The sequence below is a fragment of the Piliocolobus tephrosceles genome, chromosome 6, assembly GCF_002776525.5.
Source record: "Piliocolobus tephrosceles isolate RC106 chromosome 6, ASM277652v3, whole genome shotgun sequence".
Classification (NCBI taxonomy): Eukaryota; Metazoa; Chordata; class Mammalia; order Primates; family Cercopithecidae; genus Piliocolobus; species Piliocolobus tephrosceles.
The window spans coordinates 102,894,842-102,916,127 of record NC_045439.1 but is presented as its reverse complement, the minus strand read 5'-3'; the positions used below and the strand labels follow the sequence as shown (position 1 = coordinate 102,916,127).

General features: G+C 40.1%; 1 protein-coding gene across 1 annotated transcript in view; it reads left to right on the top strand.

The window, feature by feature from the left end:
• APH1B (aph-1 homolog B, gamma-secretase subunit) overlaps positions 1-21,286 on the top strand; it is a 30,571-nt gene that overhangs the window by 5,511 nt on the left and 3,774 nt on the right. Inside the window, exons 3-5 of the mRNA XM_023185288.2 lie at positions 3,534-3,604; positions 4,398-4,520; positions 19,462-19,589. Of these exons, the coding sequence (XP_023041056.1) occupies positions 3,534-3,604; positions 4,398-4,520; positions 19,462-19,589 (322 nt within the window). The remainder of the gene's footprint in view (positions 1-3,533; positions 3,605-4,397; positions 4,521-19,461; positions 19,590-21,286) is intronic.

Here is a 21,286-nt window from a genome sequence, read left to right as displayed (position 1 = left end):
TGATATTTTGTGCTTTCTCACTTCCTGATGTTGACATTGAGAACTCTTAGTGCTGTTACTTTTCTTCCCACGTACTTCCACAATATAGAATTAGGAGGTTTATTAAACTTTTGAATTTATTTATTTAATATATTTGTGATAGTAGTACTTTGCTATATCAAATAGCTGAAATCTTTGATTGATTCACTGATTGACACAGTCTCACTCTGTGACCCAGGCTAGAGTGCAGTGGCGCAATAATGGCTCTCTGCAACTTCTGCCTCCGGGGCTCAATCTGTCCTCCCGCCCTCAGCCTCCTGAGTAGCTAGGACTATAAGTGCATGCCACCACACCCAGCTAATTGTATTTTTTTGGTAGAGACATAGTCTCCCTATGTCACCCAGGCTGGTCTCGAACTCCTGAGCTCAGGCGACCCGCCCACCTCGGCCTCCCAAAATGCAGGTATTGCAGGTGTGAGGCACCATGCCCAGACAATTTATCTCTTAAATTGGGTTATTTGTCTTTTTATTATTGAGTTGTAAGAGTTCTGTAGATATAAGTCCTTTTTCAAATATGATTTGCAAATATTTTCTCCCATCTGTGTTGTCTTTTCACTTTCTTGATAGTGTCCTTTATAACATCAAAGTTTTTAATTTTGTTGAGGTTCATCTGTTTACTTTTCCTTTTGTTGCTTGTGGTTTAGGTGTTTGTATTTGAGAAACCATTACTCAACCCACGGTCATGAAGACTTAACACCTATGTATTCTTCTAACAGTTTCATAGTTTTAGCTCTTACAGCTGGACTTTTCACTCATTTTAGTTTTTATATATGGTGTAAGTTAAGGGTCCACCCTCATTCTTTTGTATGTGATTATCTAGTGGTTCCATCACCATTTATTAAAAAGACCATCTTTCTTTCCTTGTTGAATCATCTTGCACTCTTGTTGAAAATCAATTGACTATAAATATAAAGGTTTATTTCTGGACTGTCAATTTTATTCTGTTAATCTGTGTGTCTGCCCTTACACCAGTATCAGATGGTCTTGAATACTTTACTTTTGTAGTAAGTTTTGAAATAGAGAGGTGTAAGTCTTTTAACTTTGTTGTTGTTTTTCTTACAAAAAGCATTAGCAGTTGTTTGTTATCATTATGAAGTATTATATACTGTACATAATTGTATGTGCTATGTGGTTTTTTTTTTTTTTTTTTTTTTTTTTTTAATTTTTTATACAGGGCCTCTCTCTCTCTCACCCAGGCTAGAGTGCAGTGGTGCAGTCTCAGCTCACTGCAGCCTCCACCTCCTTGGCTCAAGCCATCCTCCCACCTCAGCCTCCCAGGTAGCTAGGACTATAGGCACATGCCACCACACCCGGCTCATTTTTGTATTTTTTGTAGAGATGGGGATTCACCATGTTGCCCAAGCTGGTCTCAAACTCCTGGGCTCAAGTGACTTGTTTGCCTTTATCTCCCAAAATGCTAGTATTATAGGCGTGAACCACTGCACCTGGCCAGTGTGTGCTGTGCTTTTTTATGACTGGCAGTGCAGTAGGTTTGTTTACACCAACATCACCACAAACACAGGAGTGATGCATTGTGCTATAACATTATGACGTCACTAGGCAAAAGGGATTGTTTAGCTCCATTATAATAACAGCTACCATTGTTATGTGCAGTCCATTGTTGACTGAAATGTTGCTATGCAATACATAACTGTATTTTATTAACTTTTAGGTTCAAGGGTACACGTGCAGGTTTGTTACCTGGGTAAATGGTGATCCTCTCCCTCCTCCCACTCCAGTCTCAACTAGGCCCCAGTGTCTGTGGTTCCCTTCTTTGTGTCCACATGGACACAAGTCTTTTATTTATTATTGAGGAATTTATAGAAAACAGAAATCCTCCCAAATTTTTTGATTCTACTCTATTGATATATTTGTTGACAGAGCTTTTTACTATATATGTGTCCCATAATCTTTAATTCGCTTTTAGTAATATCACTATGCGGGGTAAGTTTATTTTATTTAGGAAAATTGGACATTTTAGTTGGTTACTGCTTCAGAGAAAGAAGGTGGTCACTTAAATTTCTGGCTCATGTCCTCACTACCAAACACTTCCGGATGGAGAGCACCATAATGGCAGATGGTTTCTTTTGAGTCTAGAAAAGCACCCTCTTCCCTAGGCTTATTCTTATTTTGGTTGAATTCTACATTGCCTTAATGTAATCAATGATATTTATATTTTTGTAATGAATAAGCTGACTATAGTGAATATCCATACCCTGAATTTAAAGTAACATAATGCCCAGAAAATAAGTATGCTCTGGTTAATTTAATTGTCTATTCTTAGAGTTAACCTGTCTTGTTTCAACATTTGCTAAAACGTCATTTTCAAAATGTTTTGGTTCTTTTGTTGCCTTAAGTATACTTTATAGTAAATATAATTTAAATATTCTTTGAGTCAGGATCTTACATTATTGCAGTTTTCTCACCAACAAGAATTGGTAATAGTGATGCTGGTAGAATTGACCAGCCAGACCTAGCATTCCTAACGTATCTGCGTGGCACTCATGGTAAGTTTATAAATTGGCCACAACAGAAGCATGCATAAGATCACTCTGAAGATCATTTCTTTATTTTATTTTATTTTTTGTAGAGACAGGGTCTTGCTGTGTGGCCCAGGCTGGTCTCGAACTCCTGGATGCAAGTGATCCTCCTGCCTTGGCCTCCCAAAGTGCTGAGCCACCATGCTTGGCTGAAGATTATTTTCTCTTGAGCAGTATTCTGTTCTTTCATTCAAGGGTTCATTTATCTCCTATTCTGAGGGTAGCATTGTATTCTGCAAGACACAACGAAAGTATAAGATCACTTTCTCCCTGGAAGCCTTATTTACATATTTGTGATATAAAACAAATATGTAAAATGTTTTAGAATCAGAAGATCATATGATTAAGTACTCATGTGAGAGTTCAGACCATCGGTATTATAGGATTTAAGAATAAGGAGAGATTAGTGATTACCAACCATTGGTAGAGGCAACTTCTTCAACAAATTGCTGCCTGAAGTGGACTCTGAAGGATGAGTGTAGTTTAGGTTCTACAGAGTGGAAGGTACAAGGGAGGGTGGCAGAGCAAGTATAGTCCTGGTAGAAGATAGAACAAAGTGCCAACAAAGCAGGAATAATGATAGAGTACTTTGGGAAGGGAAGAAAATCAGAGTGGTAGATCCCACAGGATATTGAATTAAATATTTGCCGAGTTCAGAAAGCAGTTGAAAGTGTTGTGGTTTTTATCTTGTTAAATTCAATTCCTGATGGCTTGTTTACTTATATTTTTCTTATTCTTTGATGTGAATGTCAAAAGGTAAAAATTAGTTGTTCATTTTGGTTGATTTTAGTTCATTGAAAATTTGCTGGGTTTTGTTTAAATAGATTATAGATTTAGAGTATAACCTGATGCAAAGCCTCAGTGAGTATCTGGGTTTGAAGTATCTTGTTGGACTTTTCTGATATATTGCCCTTTTTTTTTTTTCTTCTTAATTACATGTGTGGTTTTATTTTAGAAAAGCCAGTGAGGGTTTGAAGACTATAAACCCAGGTGAGACAGCGCCCTCTATGCGACTGCTGGCCTATGGTAAGTTAGAAACACATGGTTTCATTAAGGCAAACAAATCAGACTTGGCGTAAAAGTCACTTGTATCTTTTGTATCTTTGTAGATTTCAAGTAGTTTTTTATTACTGCCTTGGCCTATTGGTGTACAGAATTGCTTATTATCCCCACCTTCCAGGTTCCTTTTGTAAATGAAAGTGATTACAAGTGACCCTTACCTGTATGTCCGTTATATATTAACCAGGTTTGAAAGTTAGATTTTTAATGTGTATGTACCCTAACTAAGATTTTCTAAGTGATGAAACTGTTACTTTCTCTGAATCTTACTTTGGCTGTTCTAGGAGTAGTCTTCATATTAAAGCAGTTAACATCTCTGCATATTATACTTTGAGAATTATGTTTAAGATTGGATCCAGGTTCCCCAGTTGGGCTCAGGAATACATCGTTCCCCTTTACACTCGATTTCAGTTCTAAGCCATCAAACTTGACTCTGAAGACTCTGTTATCATTAAGTAAAGCCAGAGTTTTGGTGTTGTATCCTCTGTCTCAACTGTTTCTTCTGTGCCTTTCTAGACCCTTTTCTCCCCTTTTTCATGACTCTGCTGCATTCTGCCATTCATTTCCTTTCCTCTTCCCCCTTCCCTCTCCGATTCGTCATTTAGCCAAGCACATGCCTTTCCAGAGCCAGCTGTCTGCTGCTTCAGGCAGAACATAAGCACCCTTTCCCCTCCAACACACTTTATATTAACTAGTCCTTGGAAATTTGACTTGAAATCTTGGCAGGAAAAGAGGTAACAGTGTTTTTCTTCCTGTTTAGTTTCTGGCTTGGGCTTTGGAATCATGAGTGGAGTATTTTCTTTTGTGAATACCCTATCTGACTCCTTGGGGCCAGGCACGGTCGGCATTCATGGAGATTCTCCTCAGTTCTTCCTTTATTCAGGTATGTCTCTCATAGCTGTCAACATTCAGGCTTCTAGTCTAAATGATCATTCTTATTGGAGTTCACTGGCTTAGGAATTCAAGTGAATAGGAATTTATGTTATGTCTTTTAAAGGTGAAATACCCTGAGGCACTGTGAAGTAAAAGACGGGAAAATAAAAATTTTTTGTTAGAGTGTTTTAGAATTTTAGAGTGGAATTTAGCTTGCATTAAATATATTTTTATTTTGCTGTACTAACAATGTTACTGTATAGTTGAAATGTTAGAAGTGGATTTTTAAAGACCATGTGCTCTTTTTGGTTTTTATGATTTTATGTTATCTTCAGTGGAAGCCCTAATCTGTAATTGTCATTGTGGTGCCTTTTGTGGGAATAGGCAGTATAATATAATCTTGAAATTGAGAGGAAAAAATGGGATAATAGATGAGTTGATCATTTCATCCAAACGATGCAGCAAAAAGGACCAACTCATTTCAAATTGCTTTTTCATCCATGAGCTAAAAATTGTCATCATGATGCAGTGATCATGAATTTGAGAGTTGGCAGTGTACATAATTAATGTAGATTTCTTCTAAGTTCTACAAGAAGACTCTTTTAAAAATAGGGGGAAGATACTCACTGTATTTTTAGTCATTTCCACAACAGTTACGCCATTGAAATAACTGAGTTCACATCATGATTTGTATATTCTTTTAATAGCATCTATGCTAAAACTCCTCAGGGAGTTTACCCTCTAATACGGGAATAAGAGAAAAAAAAAATGTGAGTAAGCATTCCAGTAACAGTTTAAGGTAATAATAGAAAAGATAAAAAGAGGTATGACCGATTTTTAAAAAATTTCTCCAATAGTTTAAAGGCATGCTGAATGTCATAGTGATCCCCAAGCCCAGTGGATGCTCATTCACTGTTCTCAGTAGACCCTTTGTTTCCATTTCAGTTCAGGCCTTGACATCTACTCTCTGGCTTACCAGCATCTGCCCTCAACTGGTTAGTCTTTCCTTGACACACTTTCCATGTGAATCCTGTATGCAACTACCAAACTCATCTTCCCTGTTACAAAAATGGTTTGCCTTTTCAGGACCTACAGGATAAAGTCAAGGCCCTTTAAATCTGGCTGCAAGTTAGAGGACAAGAAAGTGTGTTAATAGGTCATACGTATTTAATGATACTTCCAACATAGCAAATTATCTTTGTTTTGAACATTTCATCATTGGAATACTTCTGGCAAATGTGTTAAGGATTGATTATACCGAGTGTTAGGTCTTTAAAACAAATGTAATATTAGTAAAGTCTGTTAGAACCCGATATACATTAATGAAACATAATTATAAGGGGTGTTAGTGCTACCGTTTTGTTTTCTGTTTTCTTATGCAGTTAACACACGGCTCTCCCTGCTACAGTTTTCTTTTGATACACAAGTTTTGCCAGCTTTGTTCACTAGATGGTGCTAATTCCCTTTAGTGACCTAGGCTGTTTTCGTAAGACATTTAAAATGATTCTTTTGGTAGTAAAAGAAAGATTTGGTACCAGTTTGGGGATTGTATTTGTAATTTCTAGGAATTAAAGGAAAAATTCAATATTCAATAAGCTATCTTAACGTCTTTAGCCAAGTTAGGATGGCAGACTGGCTATGTTATAAATTTGTATCTATAGAATGAAAGAACAGTGTTGTTCTATCATGTGCGAGTTTCTTACTGTTACAACATCATTCTTTGAAGCATAAACTTTGAATTATAAATTTAAGAAATTAATTTGTATTACTTTTAAAAATAAGATCCCCAAATTTATATTTATTGTATTTATGTTGTTTGTAACTACATGTAATTACCATTTTTGCCAGGTAAATCTGTAACTTTATATGTTTAGCATACTCCATTACAAATGCCTAAATAGTACTCAGAATAAATAAGGAACTATTTACAGATTGAGCATTTTTAATCCCAAAATCCAAAATCCAAAATCCAAATATGCTCCAAATCCAAAACTTCCTTCACCAACACGAAGCCACAAGTAGGAAATTTCATACCTGATCTTATGTGATGGATCACAGTCAGAACAAGAAAAAACTGTTCCATGCAGAAAATTATTTAAAATTTTGTGTAAAATTACCTTCAGCCTATGTATATCAGGTATATATGAAATGTAAATGAATTTCATGTTTTGGCCAGGTGTGGTGGCTCATGCCTGTAATCCCAACACTTTGGGAAGCCAAGGCAGGAGAATCAATTGAGCTCAGGAGTTTGAGACCAGCCTGGGCAATATAGCGAGACCTTGTGTCTACTAAAAATTAAAAAAACTTAGCTGGGTGTGGTGGCACACACCCGTGGTCCCAGCTACTCAGGAGGCCGAGGTGGGAGAATCACTTGAGCCCGAGAGGTTGAGACTGCAGTGAGCTGTGATCGTCCCACTGCAATCCAGCCTGAGTAACAGAGGGACACCCTGTTTCAAGAGGAAAAGAGAAAAAATAATTTCATGTTTAAACTTGAGTCTTATCTCCTAAATATCTCGTTATATATATATATATATATATATATATATATATATATGCACAAATATTTGAAAATTTGAAACACTTCTGGTCCCAAACATTTCAGATGAGGGATATTCAGTCTGTAGTATATATCTGTCTGTACTAGTATGTGTTAATAAGATCCATACTATATGAAACCTGTATGTACATAGGCTCTTACGTTACAAACAGGCATCATTTATAAATAATGTTTATGTGTAGGTTACTTCTTTTTTATTTCTGTGGTTATGTTGTAGGCTAGCATTACATTTTACTAGAATCATTACCATTTCTTGGTAATTTTGTATAGAGACAGAAGTATGGGAATTGGAATCCTAGGTTTGAATCTTATCCTGGCTCATTAATTTAGTACTTTAGGCAAGTCCATTTGATTATTGAATCACTCGTTCCATAAATCATTATTAAGTGTTTTTAGTCTAAAGGAGTTACACCAAGCTATGAAAATAGAGCCCAGTTACCATGCATAACGTCCATTCATAGTGGGGAATAAAGACCAACGGCTCGTTACAATAAAGCATGATCAGTGCTACAGTGAAATGAGGAAGAGCCATGGGGCACAAAGGACAGGCTCTAACCCATGCTCCTAGGCCACAGTACCTTGCCTTTGCAACATTTATCACAGGCGTGATTAAGTACTGGTATAGTTATTTGTTGAATGTCTTTTCTCTCCAGTCAGGTGCTAAGCCATGCAAGTGCAAGGACGACATCTGTATTGTTTACTGCTGTGTCCCCGGCATCTTGTGGAGTCCTTTGTTTCTAGATGGCACTCAGTAAATAACTTACAGAAAAATGAAAGCCAGGCACAGCTTATGGAGGAAGTGCCATAATGAGTAGAGATTTACTTAAAGGGTGAGGAATAGCTAGGCAGGCAAAGAAAGGGGTTGTCAGGAAAAGATGTTCCAGGCAGAGGGAAGAGGCCTCTTTCCTCCAGGCTGGGAGGGAAGAGGCCTCTTTCCTCCAGGCTGGGAGGTAAGAGCAGTATTGTTCACAGGGCAAAGGCAGTCTTGTCCTTCCATCTAATCTTCAATTTCCTGATCTTTCAGGAAGGGCAGAAATAATGCCTAGCTCAGAGTTGTTGAGAATTAAATGAAATTAATTTAGAGAATATGTATTTAAGTGCTTTATAAACTCTAAAGTGGCCTAAGAATATTATTAAGGTAGAGAATTTAGCACTTGAGATGAGAAAACAGAATTCAGAGAAAAGATAATTTTTCTAGTATTATATAGAACCTGGGTTTTTCATTCTGAATTACCTCCCTTATGCTTTAGAAGAAAAAATGTCTTTAGCTAGTACCTAGTAGAAAAGAACAGCTGATGATTTTGTATTTTAAAATTCCCCAGACCATTTCATTTCATTTCTATTGTATTTTCTAGATAGTGCATTTAAAACCTAGGCAAGATTTTAAACTTTTTAGCCACTAAACCTTTCACTAGGGAAAACCAATACGGGTCAGACCACATGTGGAGTGTTGTATTGTTCCACGCGTTGTGATTTAACGGGAATACTGAAGAAATAAAATTCATATAGAAAGAATGTTGTCAGTATGGTAGAAGATCTAGAAGCCACAGCCTGTGGGATATGATTGAAGAAAGAAAAATACTGAGCTTGAAGAAAATAAAAGAGGAATGTGGGAGATTGTTTTTGTCCCTATTTGTCGTTTCCTGTAATAATACATCCACACATGTGCTTGGTCTCATGGTGGCTGGACTGTTCTTTTCCACCCTTTGACTTTGAGCTCAATCACGTGACTTGAATTGGCCAATTAGTGGATATGATGTAAGTTAGAGGCTTAAAAAGTATTTGCATGATTGGACATTCCTTCTTGGACTCTGGTGTCATGAGAAGAACATACCTTGGAAAGTTAATGCCTACTTAGCCTGGACCCTTGAATGAATACACCCAGAGCCACACAGGGCCCAACTCAGGAGCTTTTCCAGCTGAGCCCAGCCTTTATCAGCAATGCACAGTCAGCCTTTAGACCTGTGAGCATGAGAATAAATTTTTGTTATTATAACCCAATACAATTTTTACTTTTTGTTCACTGTTCTATTCGTAATATTTTAAGAATAATCTCTACAGTGTGGCAGTTTGTTAAAGTTTAGACTCTTGACTGAAAGCTCTTTGTAAGCAAGACTATCTTAATACGTACATTTCCAAATTCCAAAGTGGTAGAGAAAGTATAACATCTCTTAATGATACAGAAAAAATGATTAACAGAAGATTGTAACCTGTAATTCTTATCCTTTTATGATTTCATTAGAATCTTAATGTCTTATAAGTTGTCACAGCTGCTACTGTTTATGATATAGTGATACTCGATATGCTGTATATATCATCAAATATGTATTTTTCATTATCTCTTTCTTTTCTCTCTCTCTCTCTTTTTCTAAGAGATAAGGTCTTGCTCTGTCACTCAGGCTGGAATGCAGTGTTAATGACCTTGGCTCCCTATAGCCTTGAACTCCTGGGCTCAAGTGTTCCTCCCACTCAGCCTCCTAAGTAGCTAGGACCACAGGCATGTGCTGCTATGCCCAGCTAATTTTTGTATTTTTTGTGGAGATGGGGGTCTCCTTATGTTGCTCCGGCTAGTCCCAAACTCCTGTCCTCAAGCAGTCCTCCTGCCTCAGTCTCCCAAAGTGCTGGGATTATAGGGTGTGAGCCACCACGCCTGGCTTGTTTTCTTTATATCAATAGTGTAAGTCTTCCCTTCAAGCTGCTAAAATAACTGAGAATAGAAAATTGTACTTTTTCGAATGCATTTTCATTAAATAGATATGACCTATCATAGACTCTAGCATCTTGTGATACATTATGAAATGTGCACATCACAGGCAGCTCAGTGTATTGCTTCATAGTCTCTGGCTGAAAGAATGACATGGGCTGGGGCTGTAAGACTTGATGGCTCTCCTAGGTATATTTCAGGCCACCCTGAATCACTGATTTCTCTTCCCACAGATGAATGGCTAGGCTCTGCTGACTCCCTTTTGGTGCAGTTGAATGACTTGCACTTCTCCATTCTCTGTAGACCTTGTTTCTTCTTCATGGGTAAAACAGTCCTTATTTTCATCAGCCACTGCTGCCTTTATTTTTATTTATTTATTTTGTTTTATTTTACTTTTTTTTTTTTTTTTTTTTTTTTTACTGAGACCGAGTCTCACTCTGTCACCCAGGCTGGAGTGCAGTGGTGTGGTCTCAGCTCACTGCAACCTCTGCCACCCGGGTTCAAGTGATTCTCATGCCTCAGCCTCCCCAGTAGCTGGGATTACAGGCGCCTGCCACCACACCTGGCTGATTTTTTGTGTGTTTTTAGTAGAGACTGGGTTTCACCATGTTGGCCAGGCTGTTCTTGAACTCCTGACTTCAAGTGATCCGCCTGCCTCAGCCTCCCAAAGTGCTGGGATTACAGGCGTGAACCACCACGCCTGGCCTATTATTTTTCTTCTTCTTCTTCTTTTTTTTTTTTTTTTGAGATGGAGTCTTCTGTTGCCCAGGCTAGAGTGCAGTGGTGCGATCTTGGCTCATCGCAACCTCCGCCTGCCGGGTTCAAGCGATTCTCCTGCCTCAGCCTTCTGAGTAGCTGGGATTACAGGTGCACGCCACCTTGCGCAGCTAATTTTTGTATTTTTAGTAGAGACAGGGTTTTGCCATATTGGTCAATCTTCTCTCGAACTCCTGACCTCGTGATCCACTCGCCTCGGCCTTCCAAAGTGTGGCCTGTTTATTTATGTTTTGAGACAGGGTCGTGCTGTGTCACCCAGGCTAGAGTCAGGTGGTATGATCATGGCTCACTGCAGCCTTGACCTCTGAGACTCAAACAATCCTCCCACTTTAGCCTCTCAAGTAGCTGGGACCACAGGCACATGCCACTAAACTCAACTATTTTTTTTTTTTTTCCTGTAGAGATGAGGTTTCACTATGTTGTCCAGGCTGGTCTTGAACTCCTGGGCTCAAGTGATCCTCCTGCCTCAACCTCCTGAAATGCTGTACCTAGCCACTGCTGCTTTTAATTTTCGGTATTTTGGGGGTTTTGTTTCTTTTTCTTCAATGAATTTAACGGACTTTTTTTTTTTTTTTTTTTTGTAGCCATGATGAACAGGATACCGTATTACAGGTTATGTCCTGTAAATATGATTGCGTGAGACAAATGTCACATTTTTAAAACATCATCCAGTATGGTATCACTCTTCATTCAGCCTCACAGGAATATATATTTTATTCATTACGTCTAATATTTATAATTTGAAAGGGAAAAATCCCCCACTATTTCCAACTTTATTGCTCAGTCTGGCCCTCCCCAGCAACCTCAGCTTGATCCCCTGCAGCTCCATGGGTATGCTGGTAAGTTGGGCTGGGAATCCCAGCATTTATCAACTTACTCCATGCCCACTTCTTACCGAAGATGCTCTTTAGTACCGGAACCACTTGTACCAGTTCACTTTTCTACCTTTCCACGGCTCTGCTAAAGAGAGTCGGAATGTTCACATCAGGGTTCCTGCATTGCCCCGCTTCTAGGGGAATCGTTCATATTGTAACGTGTTTCACTTACTGTGCAGTGTTCTAACACTATTTCCTAGAAACAAACTTATTTGCATAAATGTTTGGAAATCTCTTATTTCTTTGGAGGAATTAATCAACTTTGAGGTTTACTTTAATGGGTAGATTTATTGGATTTTACTACCTTTTATCGTTATTCTAAACCCTCACCAAAGACTTATACTTGAGTATATTTCTTGAGATCAAAGTCCTTTGTTTCAGGTAGTAAACTACTTTTTCACCTCTAGTGGGACTGTTTCCCTACATTCAAAGGAACAACAGTTTTTTTTTTTTTTTTTTGAGATGGAGTCTCACTGTGTCACTCAGGCTGGAGTGCAGTGGCACAATCTTGGCTCACTGCCAGCTCCGCCTCCTGGGTTCATGCCATTCTCTCGCCTCAGCCTCCTGAGCAGCTGGGACTACAGGTGCCCACCACCACGCCCAGCTAATTTTTTGTATTTTTCAGTAGAGACAGGGTTTCACCGTGCTAAGCCAGAATGGTCTTTATCTCCTGACCTCGTGATCCGCCTGCCTCAGCCTCCCAGAGTGCTGGGATTACAGGCATGAGCCATGGAACAACAATTTAAAATACTGCTGACTTCTTATCAGAAGTTCTGGAAGGCAGTGGAATAAGATCTTTAAAATGGTGCACTCCTGCAACCTTCCTCATCTCAGTTGATGAAATTCCATCCTTCCAGGTGCTCAGTTATTTCTTAGAATATTTCCTGATTCTTCACCTTTTCTCTCATAACTCGCATCCAATCCGTCTGTAAACCTTACCTGCAGTTTTCATTTAAATCTTCATCCAAGGTCTTAGGGGCTTAGTTTTGCTTTATAAATGGCATAGATCAGGTTTGAGAGCTTGTTTGGAGCAAACATTTAAAGAAATGGTAAATCTGATTTTGCTGAAACTATTCTAGGCCGTTAGGGGGTTATGCTCCAGGCTGCCTTGGACCTCATGATCCCAATGGCAGCCCTAGCCTGTGAGTTTAGGCCTGTTTTTTTGTTGTTGTTGTTGTTTATTGTTGTTGTTGTTGTTTTGCAGCATTTTTGTGACAGTAGCTGGCTGCTGCAGGGAGTTTCAAATGTTTTTTAATGTGCTACATATAGGAAAAAATTGTTGACTTGTGTTTCTTCAAAGAGCCTTCTCAGGATCAGTGAGCGGGAGTTAGAGCAGGGTTTCTCAACCTCACCACTATTGACATCTGGGGTCAGATGATTCTTGGTTGGGAGCTGACGTGTGTTGTGGGGTGTTTAACAGCATCCCTGGCCTCTGTCCACTAGATGCCGGAAGCACCCCGTCCCCGAGTAGTGATAACCCAAAATGTCTACAGACATTCACATATTCCTCCTATGGGCCAAATCACCCCAGTGGAAAATCACTACTGAGTTAAAGCAGATTTGGGTTCAGTTTAAGAAGGAACTTTCTCATAGTGGCCATTTAATGAAGCGAGATTGGAAGTATGTGAAGTGGACCATGTGGGTTTTCTTCATTGCGTAGAGGACGGGATCAGACAACTTCTAGGAAACCTCCCAAGGCGGACTCCACAGTGATGAGCTAATTTGAGGAGAGTGTTTCATCATTCTTCAGCATTTTCTAGGGGGACTTTAAACATTAAAATAATATCTTAGAGAATGTTATTTGATTAGTAATCTATATCTATATTACAATAAATCAGGCCATTCTTTAAAACAAAAATGTTAAGTTAAATCCCCGTTAGGGAAAGTCATTTTCAAAAGCACTCGTTCAGCTCTGGGGCCCGACTCCCACTCGTGCCAGCTGACCGGGGGTTCTCTCAAGAGTCTAGAGAGTTTCTGTGGCCAGGATGGATGAAGGAGCGTCTCCTGCTTCACAGAACCCTGAAGCCCCTGACCTTTCTCCTACTTAGAAAAAGAAGCCAAAAGCCCATTGATCTTCGCATCCTGCGTCTGGGCAGCTGCGGCTGAGCTTTGGCCTTGGAAGTCCTCCTTTGACTGTGGCTGCCACCGCCCAGCAGCAGCCTCTGGCTGGCTTGGACCTAGTTAGAGATCCCCTGCCCGCGTTAGGGAAGCCAGGTGGTGGTAATTTCTGTGCTGGCAGGAAGCCAGTATTAGACACACTTGCTGTCATAGGCCATTAACTTTGCAAGGACAGAAAAACAGGTATCCGGAATGAGGGAAAGGAACACGTGTGAAAATGAGGGTACTTATGACTCTGTATGTTAGAGCATTTGGGGTGTATTCAGGAAGGGTGAAAGAGCCAAATAGTAAATGTTGTTTCTTTTCTTTTTTTTTTTTTTTTGAGACTGAGTCTCTCTGTTGCCTAGGCTGGAATGCAGTGGCGCCATCTCGGCTCACTGCAACCTCTGCCTCCTGGCTCAAGCGATTCTCCTGCCTCAGCATCCCGAGTAGCTGGGACTACAGGTGTGTGCCACCACGCCTGGCTAATTTTTTGTATTTTTAGGGGAGGAGGGGTTTCACCATGTTAGCCAGGATGGTCTTGATCTCTTGACCGGGTGATCCGCCTACCTCAGCCTCCCAGGCGTGAGCCACCACGCCCCCGGCTGTAAAAGCTGTTTCTTGAAGATAACACTGAAACATTTTGCTTAGAAATAGGTTAGAAATATTCATTCCCAAGACACTTTGACTTAGAAGATTATTAGAAGAGGAAGTCCGTTATCAACTAGACAGCTACACTTGTCACAAACTGATATACAGTACTGGTTAGAATTATTCCACTTTCTGACTAATGTATTACAACATTAAAAATTATGGAAGCTCCTTTTATTAATCTGGGTTATAAACTAATGTTGATATTCTTATGATTAACTTAGGGAAGTTTTTTTTGGCTTAAGAATATGAGAACAGGCCAGGCATTATGGTTCAAGCCTGTAATCCCAGCACTTTGTGAAGCTGAGGTGGGCAGATTGCCTGAACCTAGGAGTTTGAGACCAGCCTGGGCAACATGGCAAGACCCTGTCTCTACTTAAAACAGAAAAAAAGTAGTCAGGCCTGGTGGGGCACACCTGTAGTCCCAGCTACTCAGGAGGCTGAGGTGGGAGGATTACCTGAGCCCTGAGAGGTCGAGGCTATAGTGAGCTATGATCGCACCATTGCACTCCAGTCTGGGTGACAGAGTTGAGACCCTGTCTCAGAAACAAACAAACAAACAAACAAAAAGAATATTAGAACAAAGCAAATTTGGGGGTTAGATTTACTGAAGGACTTTTAGAGTTTTATATTTAGGAACGTTAACTGAGAAAGGTTTAGTAATTAAAAGGTTGTACTCTAGAGATACTGTTAGCAGATTTTCATTACTAGCTGAAATTTGTTCCATGTACTAATGACAAGGGTTTAAATAGGATGTATGTAGCTATAGCCACATGTATGTGGCAGAATAATGCAGAAATCCAGGTCTGTTTCTGTTGGACCTCTTAACCAACTGCAGAGGGAAGAAGGAGTAATCCCAACATTCTGACATAGCACACTGTGATAGTAAAGGCTGTGATGACCATCAGAACCACCCAGAAATAAGTGCTGGCTGCATAAATGAGTCGAGTATGAACATAGCACAATATTTTAATACATGTCCAAGGGATCTCCTCTAGATATTGTGTTAATAAAATGGTGAACTGAAAGGATGGGGAAAGGTTCTATGAGACTGTGTCGTGTGTTGTAATGGTCCCAGTGGCTAGAAAGTGCTTGGCCCATACTGGCCACTGCGTACATACTTGTTATGTGGATTGATGAAAGAGGGGAGGAAGAAAATAAATGTAAGAGTAATACAAAGTCAGAGGAAGAAATAATCTGCAAGAATGAAGAGAAATGCATTTTTGTTTTTATTTTTTATTTATTTTTTTGAGACAGGGTCTAGCATTTCACCCAGGCTGGAGTGCAGTGGCACGATCATGTAGCCTCCACCTCCCCGGGCTCAGGTAATCCTCCCACATCAGCCTCCTGAGTAGCTGAGACTATAGCCGCACACCGTCACACCTGGCTAATTTTTGTTTGTCGTAGAGATAGGGTCTCCTTACGTTGCCCAGGCTGGTCTCAAGCTCCTGGGCTCAAGTGGTCCGCCCACCTCAGCCTCCCATGTGCTGGGATTATAGGCGTAAGCCACTGTGCCTGGCCAGGAATGCATTTTTAATACATAGTCAAGTACCCAGGAGACTTGAATAATGTGGTCATTGCTGGCTGCTGTCTCACTGAGAATCCTGGCTTATTCGTCTTTGAATCTGTAGACCATAGCACATGGTAGCTACCACGTATTAAAAAGTTGTAGTTTGCCAAGCACTATTTTTCCTTGTAACAGCCCTATGTGGTATTATCCCCATTTTAAAAATAAAGGAAATGGAAGCTCAGAGAGGTTAAATAGCTTGTCAGAGCCACACAGTGGAACTGGGATTCTAACTCAGAACCGTCTGACTCTAAAGATAATATATGTAATCTTCAGACCAGGCTGTCTAGGTGCTCAGCAGATGTGTGTTGAATGTTAAAAAAAAAAAAAAAAAAGGAGAAGGATAGGTGTTAGGAAAGAATTTACTGAGGAAAGGTGGCATTTGTAGTGGATCATAAATAAAAGTAAGATTCAGATGTGGTGAAATGGGGAGGGGTGGTGCTGAGGGGCAGAATCTTCAGACAAAAGGGAGAATCTATTTAAAAGAAAAAAGAAAACCAGAGGTATAGACAGAGTGAAGAAGAGTTCTGGTTTTCTTCCATAGGATGCAGTTGAAGATAGTAGAGAATATGGTGTCAAGGTAATTGGGGTGTAGATTGTAGAGGTCCTTGAATGCTAGTCTGAGATGTATGGACTGGACTTTGGAGGCAAAGTCAATCCATCAGACTTCTTAGTAAGAAGGACCAAAAAATATGGACCTAGAATTTGGAAGAAAGGTCAGGGCTAATGATGTCTTGATGATGCTTGTCTAAAACTCACAGTAATGCTCTTTTGGACAAGAATGGACTGAAAATTCTGTAAGTGAGAGCGTTTTTATTGTTGTTGTTGTTTTGTTTTGTTTTTGAGACGGAGTTTTGCCCTGTCGCCCAGGCTGGAGTGCAGTGGCACTATCTCAGCTCACTGCAAGCTCCGCCTCCCGGGTTCACGCCATTCTCCTGCCTCAGCCTCCTGAGTAGCTAGGACTACAGGCGCCCGCCACCACACTCAGCTAATTTTTTGTTTTTTTAGTAGAGACGGGGTTTCACCATGTTAGCTAGGATGGTCTCTATATCCTGACCTCATGATCCACCCGCCTCAGCCTCTCAAAGTGCTGGGATTACAGGTGTGAGCCACCCCGCCCGGCCCATGAGAGCATTTTTAAATGAACTGTAGGCCTTGACTATAGGAGCATAATTGTGTCTCAGTGTCACTGGTAAACACTTCTTTCCCCACTCTGTATTGGTCACAAAGAAAGAACATCCAATTGGAAAAGGCAATCAGGTTTTATTCCCTGGCCAGAGAATAGAGAAGGTGAGCTCTTGTGCTAAATGTACTTTCTCCCCAAGCAATGGAAGTCATAGGGGGACTAGATGTGGGGTGGGAAAGGAATGTTAGCATGTGCGGGATGGAACTCCGGATGTGAAGGTGCTATTCATGAACATACGCCTTCATATATTACATGTACACCAAGTGGCAGGGATTTTCTTTCAGGGGAGGGAGTTTTAGCATTGTAAAGATATGCTGATAATCTAAAGGCAAATAGGAATCACCTGTTCCAGTTTGTGCTGGTTTTGCGAGGTCTTCCTCTGCTGTCTGGTCAGGGGTCAAGAAGCTCTGGTGCCATCTTGCGCCATCTTGTTTCTTTAAGCAGCTGAGCCTACAGATAAAGGAACTAAAGAAAAACAGTTTAAAACAAATAACAAAAACTAAGGACTTTTCCGGTTATTTCATCAGGGCTGCCCTGGTAACATCAATATTCAGAAAGAATGGCAAACATAAGCTGCCAAACAGATGACACCTTAATGGTGTCATTGCTCTCTCTTGACATTTGTCATCTAGACTCTGAAAAACCCTCAGAGTATGAATACTTTATAATTTTTTAAAAAAAAATCAGTGTTTCCATTTGTGTCAGTTTCTGCCTTGATCTTTTCTGACACAAAAACTTTAAAACCTAAACTGCACTCCTGGGCATCTTCAGCGGTCTCAGTTCCCCGCCATCACCAAGCATCTGTCTCCAGGAAGCCTTCCCTTTCCAGGGTCATCACCGGGATTAAAACACATCGCTTTAGCTTCATCTGCCATAGCGTCAAAACTTTGGAAACTATTTCTCTTCTACTTTAGTTAAAATATCTACCACCGTTTACTGAAATGATTACACTTTTACACCAGATGTAACAGCTTTCTTTCTTCTAATCACAAGTTACGTCTTTAAATATTGTTTTGCATGTTTTAGAATTCCTATCAATGAACTAATACACATTTATTCCACAATACTGTTTTCTTTTCTACATACCATTAGATTCTTGAGATCATTTATATTGTAGACCGTATAGTATTCCATTGTGTGACTAGAGCGTGATTTATTTACCCACTCTGGTAATGATGGACATATTTCATTATTACAGACAGTGCTGACTTAAACTTACATATGCTTCTTGTGCAGATGTGTACGTTTCTGTAGAGCCATGACTCTGAAACGACCACGTCTCAGAATCACCTGCAGGGCTGTTTAAACATGGATTGCTGGGCTCCCACCCCATTGTTTCTGATTCAGGAAGTATGGGGTGGGTCCCCATAATTTGGAGTTCTCACAAGTTCCCAGGTGCAGGTGATCTATTAATTTCAGAACTAATTGCTTCAGAGTGGAGCTCTAGCTGCAGAATTGCTGGAGTGAAATAGGGAATGCAAATTCCACTTTAATTTGTGATGCTAGACTGTTTTCCTATTAGCAGTATGAAACAGAGTGTCAGACTTGAATTTTTGCCAATCTGGTGGGTGTTAATGGTTTCTTATTATGTGGCTGAAAGAGGAAATCTAGGTGCCTTTTTGTTTTCCATGTTAAACTTTGCAGAATATATAGGGCTTGCCCACTTTAAATAAAGACTGTTATCCAGCACACAGGATACACAAACAACACACACGGAGATAGTGTTCCCCAGAAAAAACCTGGTGGTGCTCATCAAGTTCAGTGCCAGTTGCTTAAGAAGCATCGTAGATAATTACTGTGATTTTAAATATTTTTCTTTCTTTTTTTTTTCTCTGTTGCCCAGGCTGGAGTGCAGTGGCACGATCTCGGCTCACTGCAACCTCCGCCTCCCGGGTTCAATTCTCCTGCCTCAGCCTCCCGGATAGCTGGGATTACAGGCATGTGCCACCACGCCTGGTTAATTTTTGTATTTTTAGTAGAGATGGGGTTTCACCACTTTGGCCAGGCTGGTCTCGAACTCCTGACCTCAGGTGATCTGCCTGCCTTGGCCTCCCAAAGTGCTGGGATTACAGACTTGAGCCACAGCGCCTGGCCATGATTTTAATATTTTTCCATTGGCCGTTTTCAAAAGGATCTGAGGGAAAATTCCACTTCTGGGAGGAGTCTTGTTTAAACAGAAGATACTCCTTTTCATTAATGTCTCTCTTTACTCATGCAGAAGGCTCATTGGGAAAAAGCGGGCTGGACATCACAGTGATTTTGTTGCATTCCTCAGGGAAGCTGCCTGAAAGCCAAATCTCAGTTGACCTTTTATTGAACAGGTTTACATTCTAGACAAGAAGCTGTAGCAGTCAGTCCCCTGTTCCGCAGTGTTGCTTTTTGAGTGGGCAAACGTGTGTCAAGGCCCTGTTTCTGTCAGGAGGTGTTAAACTCTCTCGCTGAGGTGTGGTGGACACCCTGAGAGTCCGTGCGCATGCCAGGGCCCTCAGTGGCTCTGATGTCTGTAGAGGTGACACTAATGGTCGGCTGTCTTTCAGCTTTCATGACGCTGGTCATCATCTTGCTGCATGTGTTCTGGAGCATTGTAGTTTTTGATGGCTGTGAGAAGAAAAAGTGGTGCCTCCTCCTCATAGTTCTCCTGACCCATCTGCTGGTGTCAGCCCAGGTGAGTGTTGCCGCCGTGCTCAGACTATATTTTGGAACTCAAGTCTGTGTATCTAAAATGGTAAATTCTACTCTAGATGAAATACACGCTCATGAGAACATGAGGAAATTCAGAAAAGCTGTTTAAGGGAATGAATGAGTCATCTCGGTCTTACCGCAGAAAGACCACCACTATTCATTTTTTGGTGGGTCTTATTAAAAGATTTTTTCCCCTGCTGTTTATTTGCAGTGATGTGTCTCTCCCTAACCTAGGTCAGTTTGGAAAACTGTTCATTCTCTGTGACAGCTGCTTGGAAAAGTTGCATATTCCAGACTCGGCACTATCACTGGACCTTATTCCTAGCTCTCGTATAACACATGTCCTTGGCTAGCATATTTTGTTTAATAGAGTTTTTATCTCTCTCTCTCTCTCTAATGAGAGTTTGATAATCAAGGATAGGGCCTTATCTTATCAGTCTTTGTATCCTCAATTCGTGGCACATAGTAGGTGGCCAGTAAATGTTGGTGAATATTGAAGAGTTGATACTATTCTTTTTAACGATTAAAAGGAAAGAACCTAGTGGTGATAAAGTCAGCATTGTGGTCACCCTTAGTGGGGACAGTGACTGCTGGTGGAACAGGGAGGCTCCTGGGGCCTGAGAATGTTTTGATTTTCATCGAGGTGCTAGTTACACAGGTGTGTTCACACCATAAAAATAAGGTTGAGCAAGTCTTCAGATGTTCATTGGTCATTCGGATAATTGTTTTTGAAGTGCCTGTTCGAATCCTGTGTCTGTCTATTGGATTATCTTTTTCTTTTTGATTTTTATGAGTTATGTTTTCTGTAAAAAAAAAAAATCTTTTGTCAGATGTGTGTATTGCAAATAACTTCTATGACGTGGTTTGTCTTTACATTCTCTTAACGTCTTTTGATGAACAAAAGTTCTTAATTTTATATAGTCTAATCAGTTTTTCTCTTTATGGTTTCACTTTTTGAGCTTTTTAATAACTGTTAACCTAGCTGAATTTTAAGTTTTAAAATTGTTCTATTTTTCTCATTTTGGGGTTGTAATTTTCTACTGCAATCATGTACTGCTTTTGTAATTGTTTAAAAGAGGAAATGTTTTTAAAGAAGAAAAGAACAATACAAAAGAGTGTAGCACTCTGTAAAGTGAATTAAAATTCAGTGGATTTGAGGTATAGAATTATTGTGAAGAATAATCTAGAAAATGCTCAATGCCTGCCATGCCCACAGAGGCTTCTTGAGAAGAGCAGTCTTTCTGCATGAGGTGCTACCTGTAAAATCTACCACTTTCTTGGGGCCTTCTTTGACTGCCCTAAAGAGATCACCTTGTTTTTACCCATCCTAGCCTCATCTCAATTATAATTATGCTGTCCTAGCATTCATCACAATTTGTAACTAATTCTTTCTTCATTCGTTTCCTGCCTCCCTTACTAGTACAGAACCTCCATTAGGATAGAGACTTTGGTCTCCCCAAGGTGTACACAGTACTGCTCAGTATTCCATTAGTGTTCTTTAAATGAATACACTTTTGGAACCCACAGCAACTGTGCAACTGAAAAAGACTCTATTCCCTCATGTTCCCTTGAGTACTAAGGATTCATACTCAAGTAATTTGAACTTGCCTCACTTTCTTGCAAATTCTAAGAACCAATTTCACACAAAAAGGAATAGAAACTAGTTATATGACATGCATC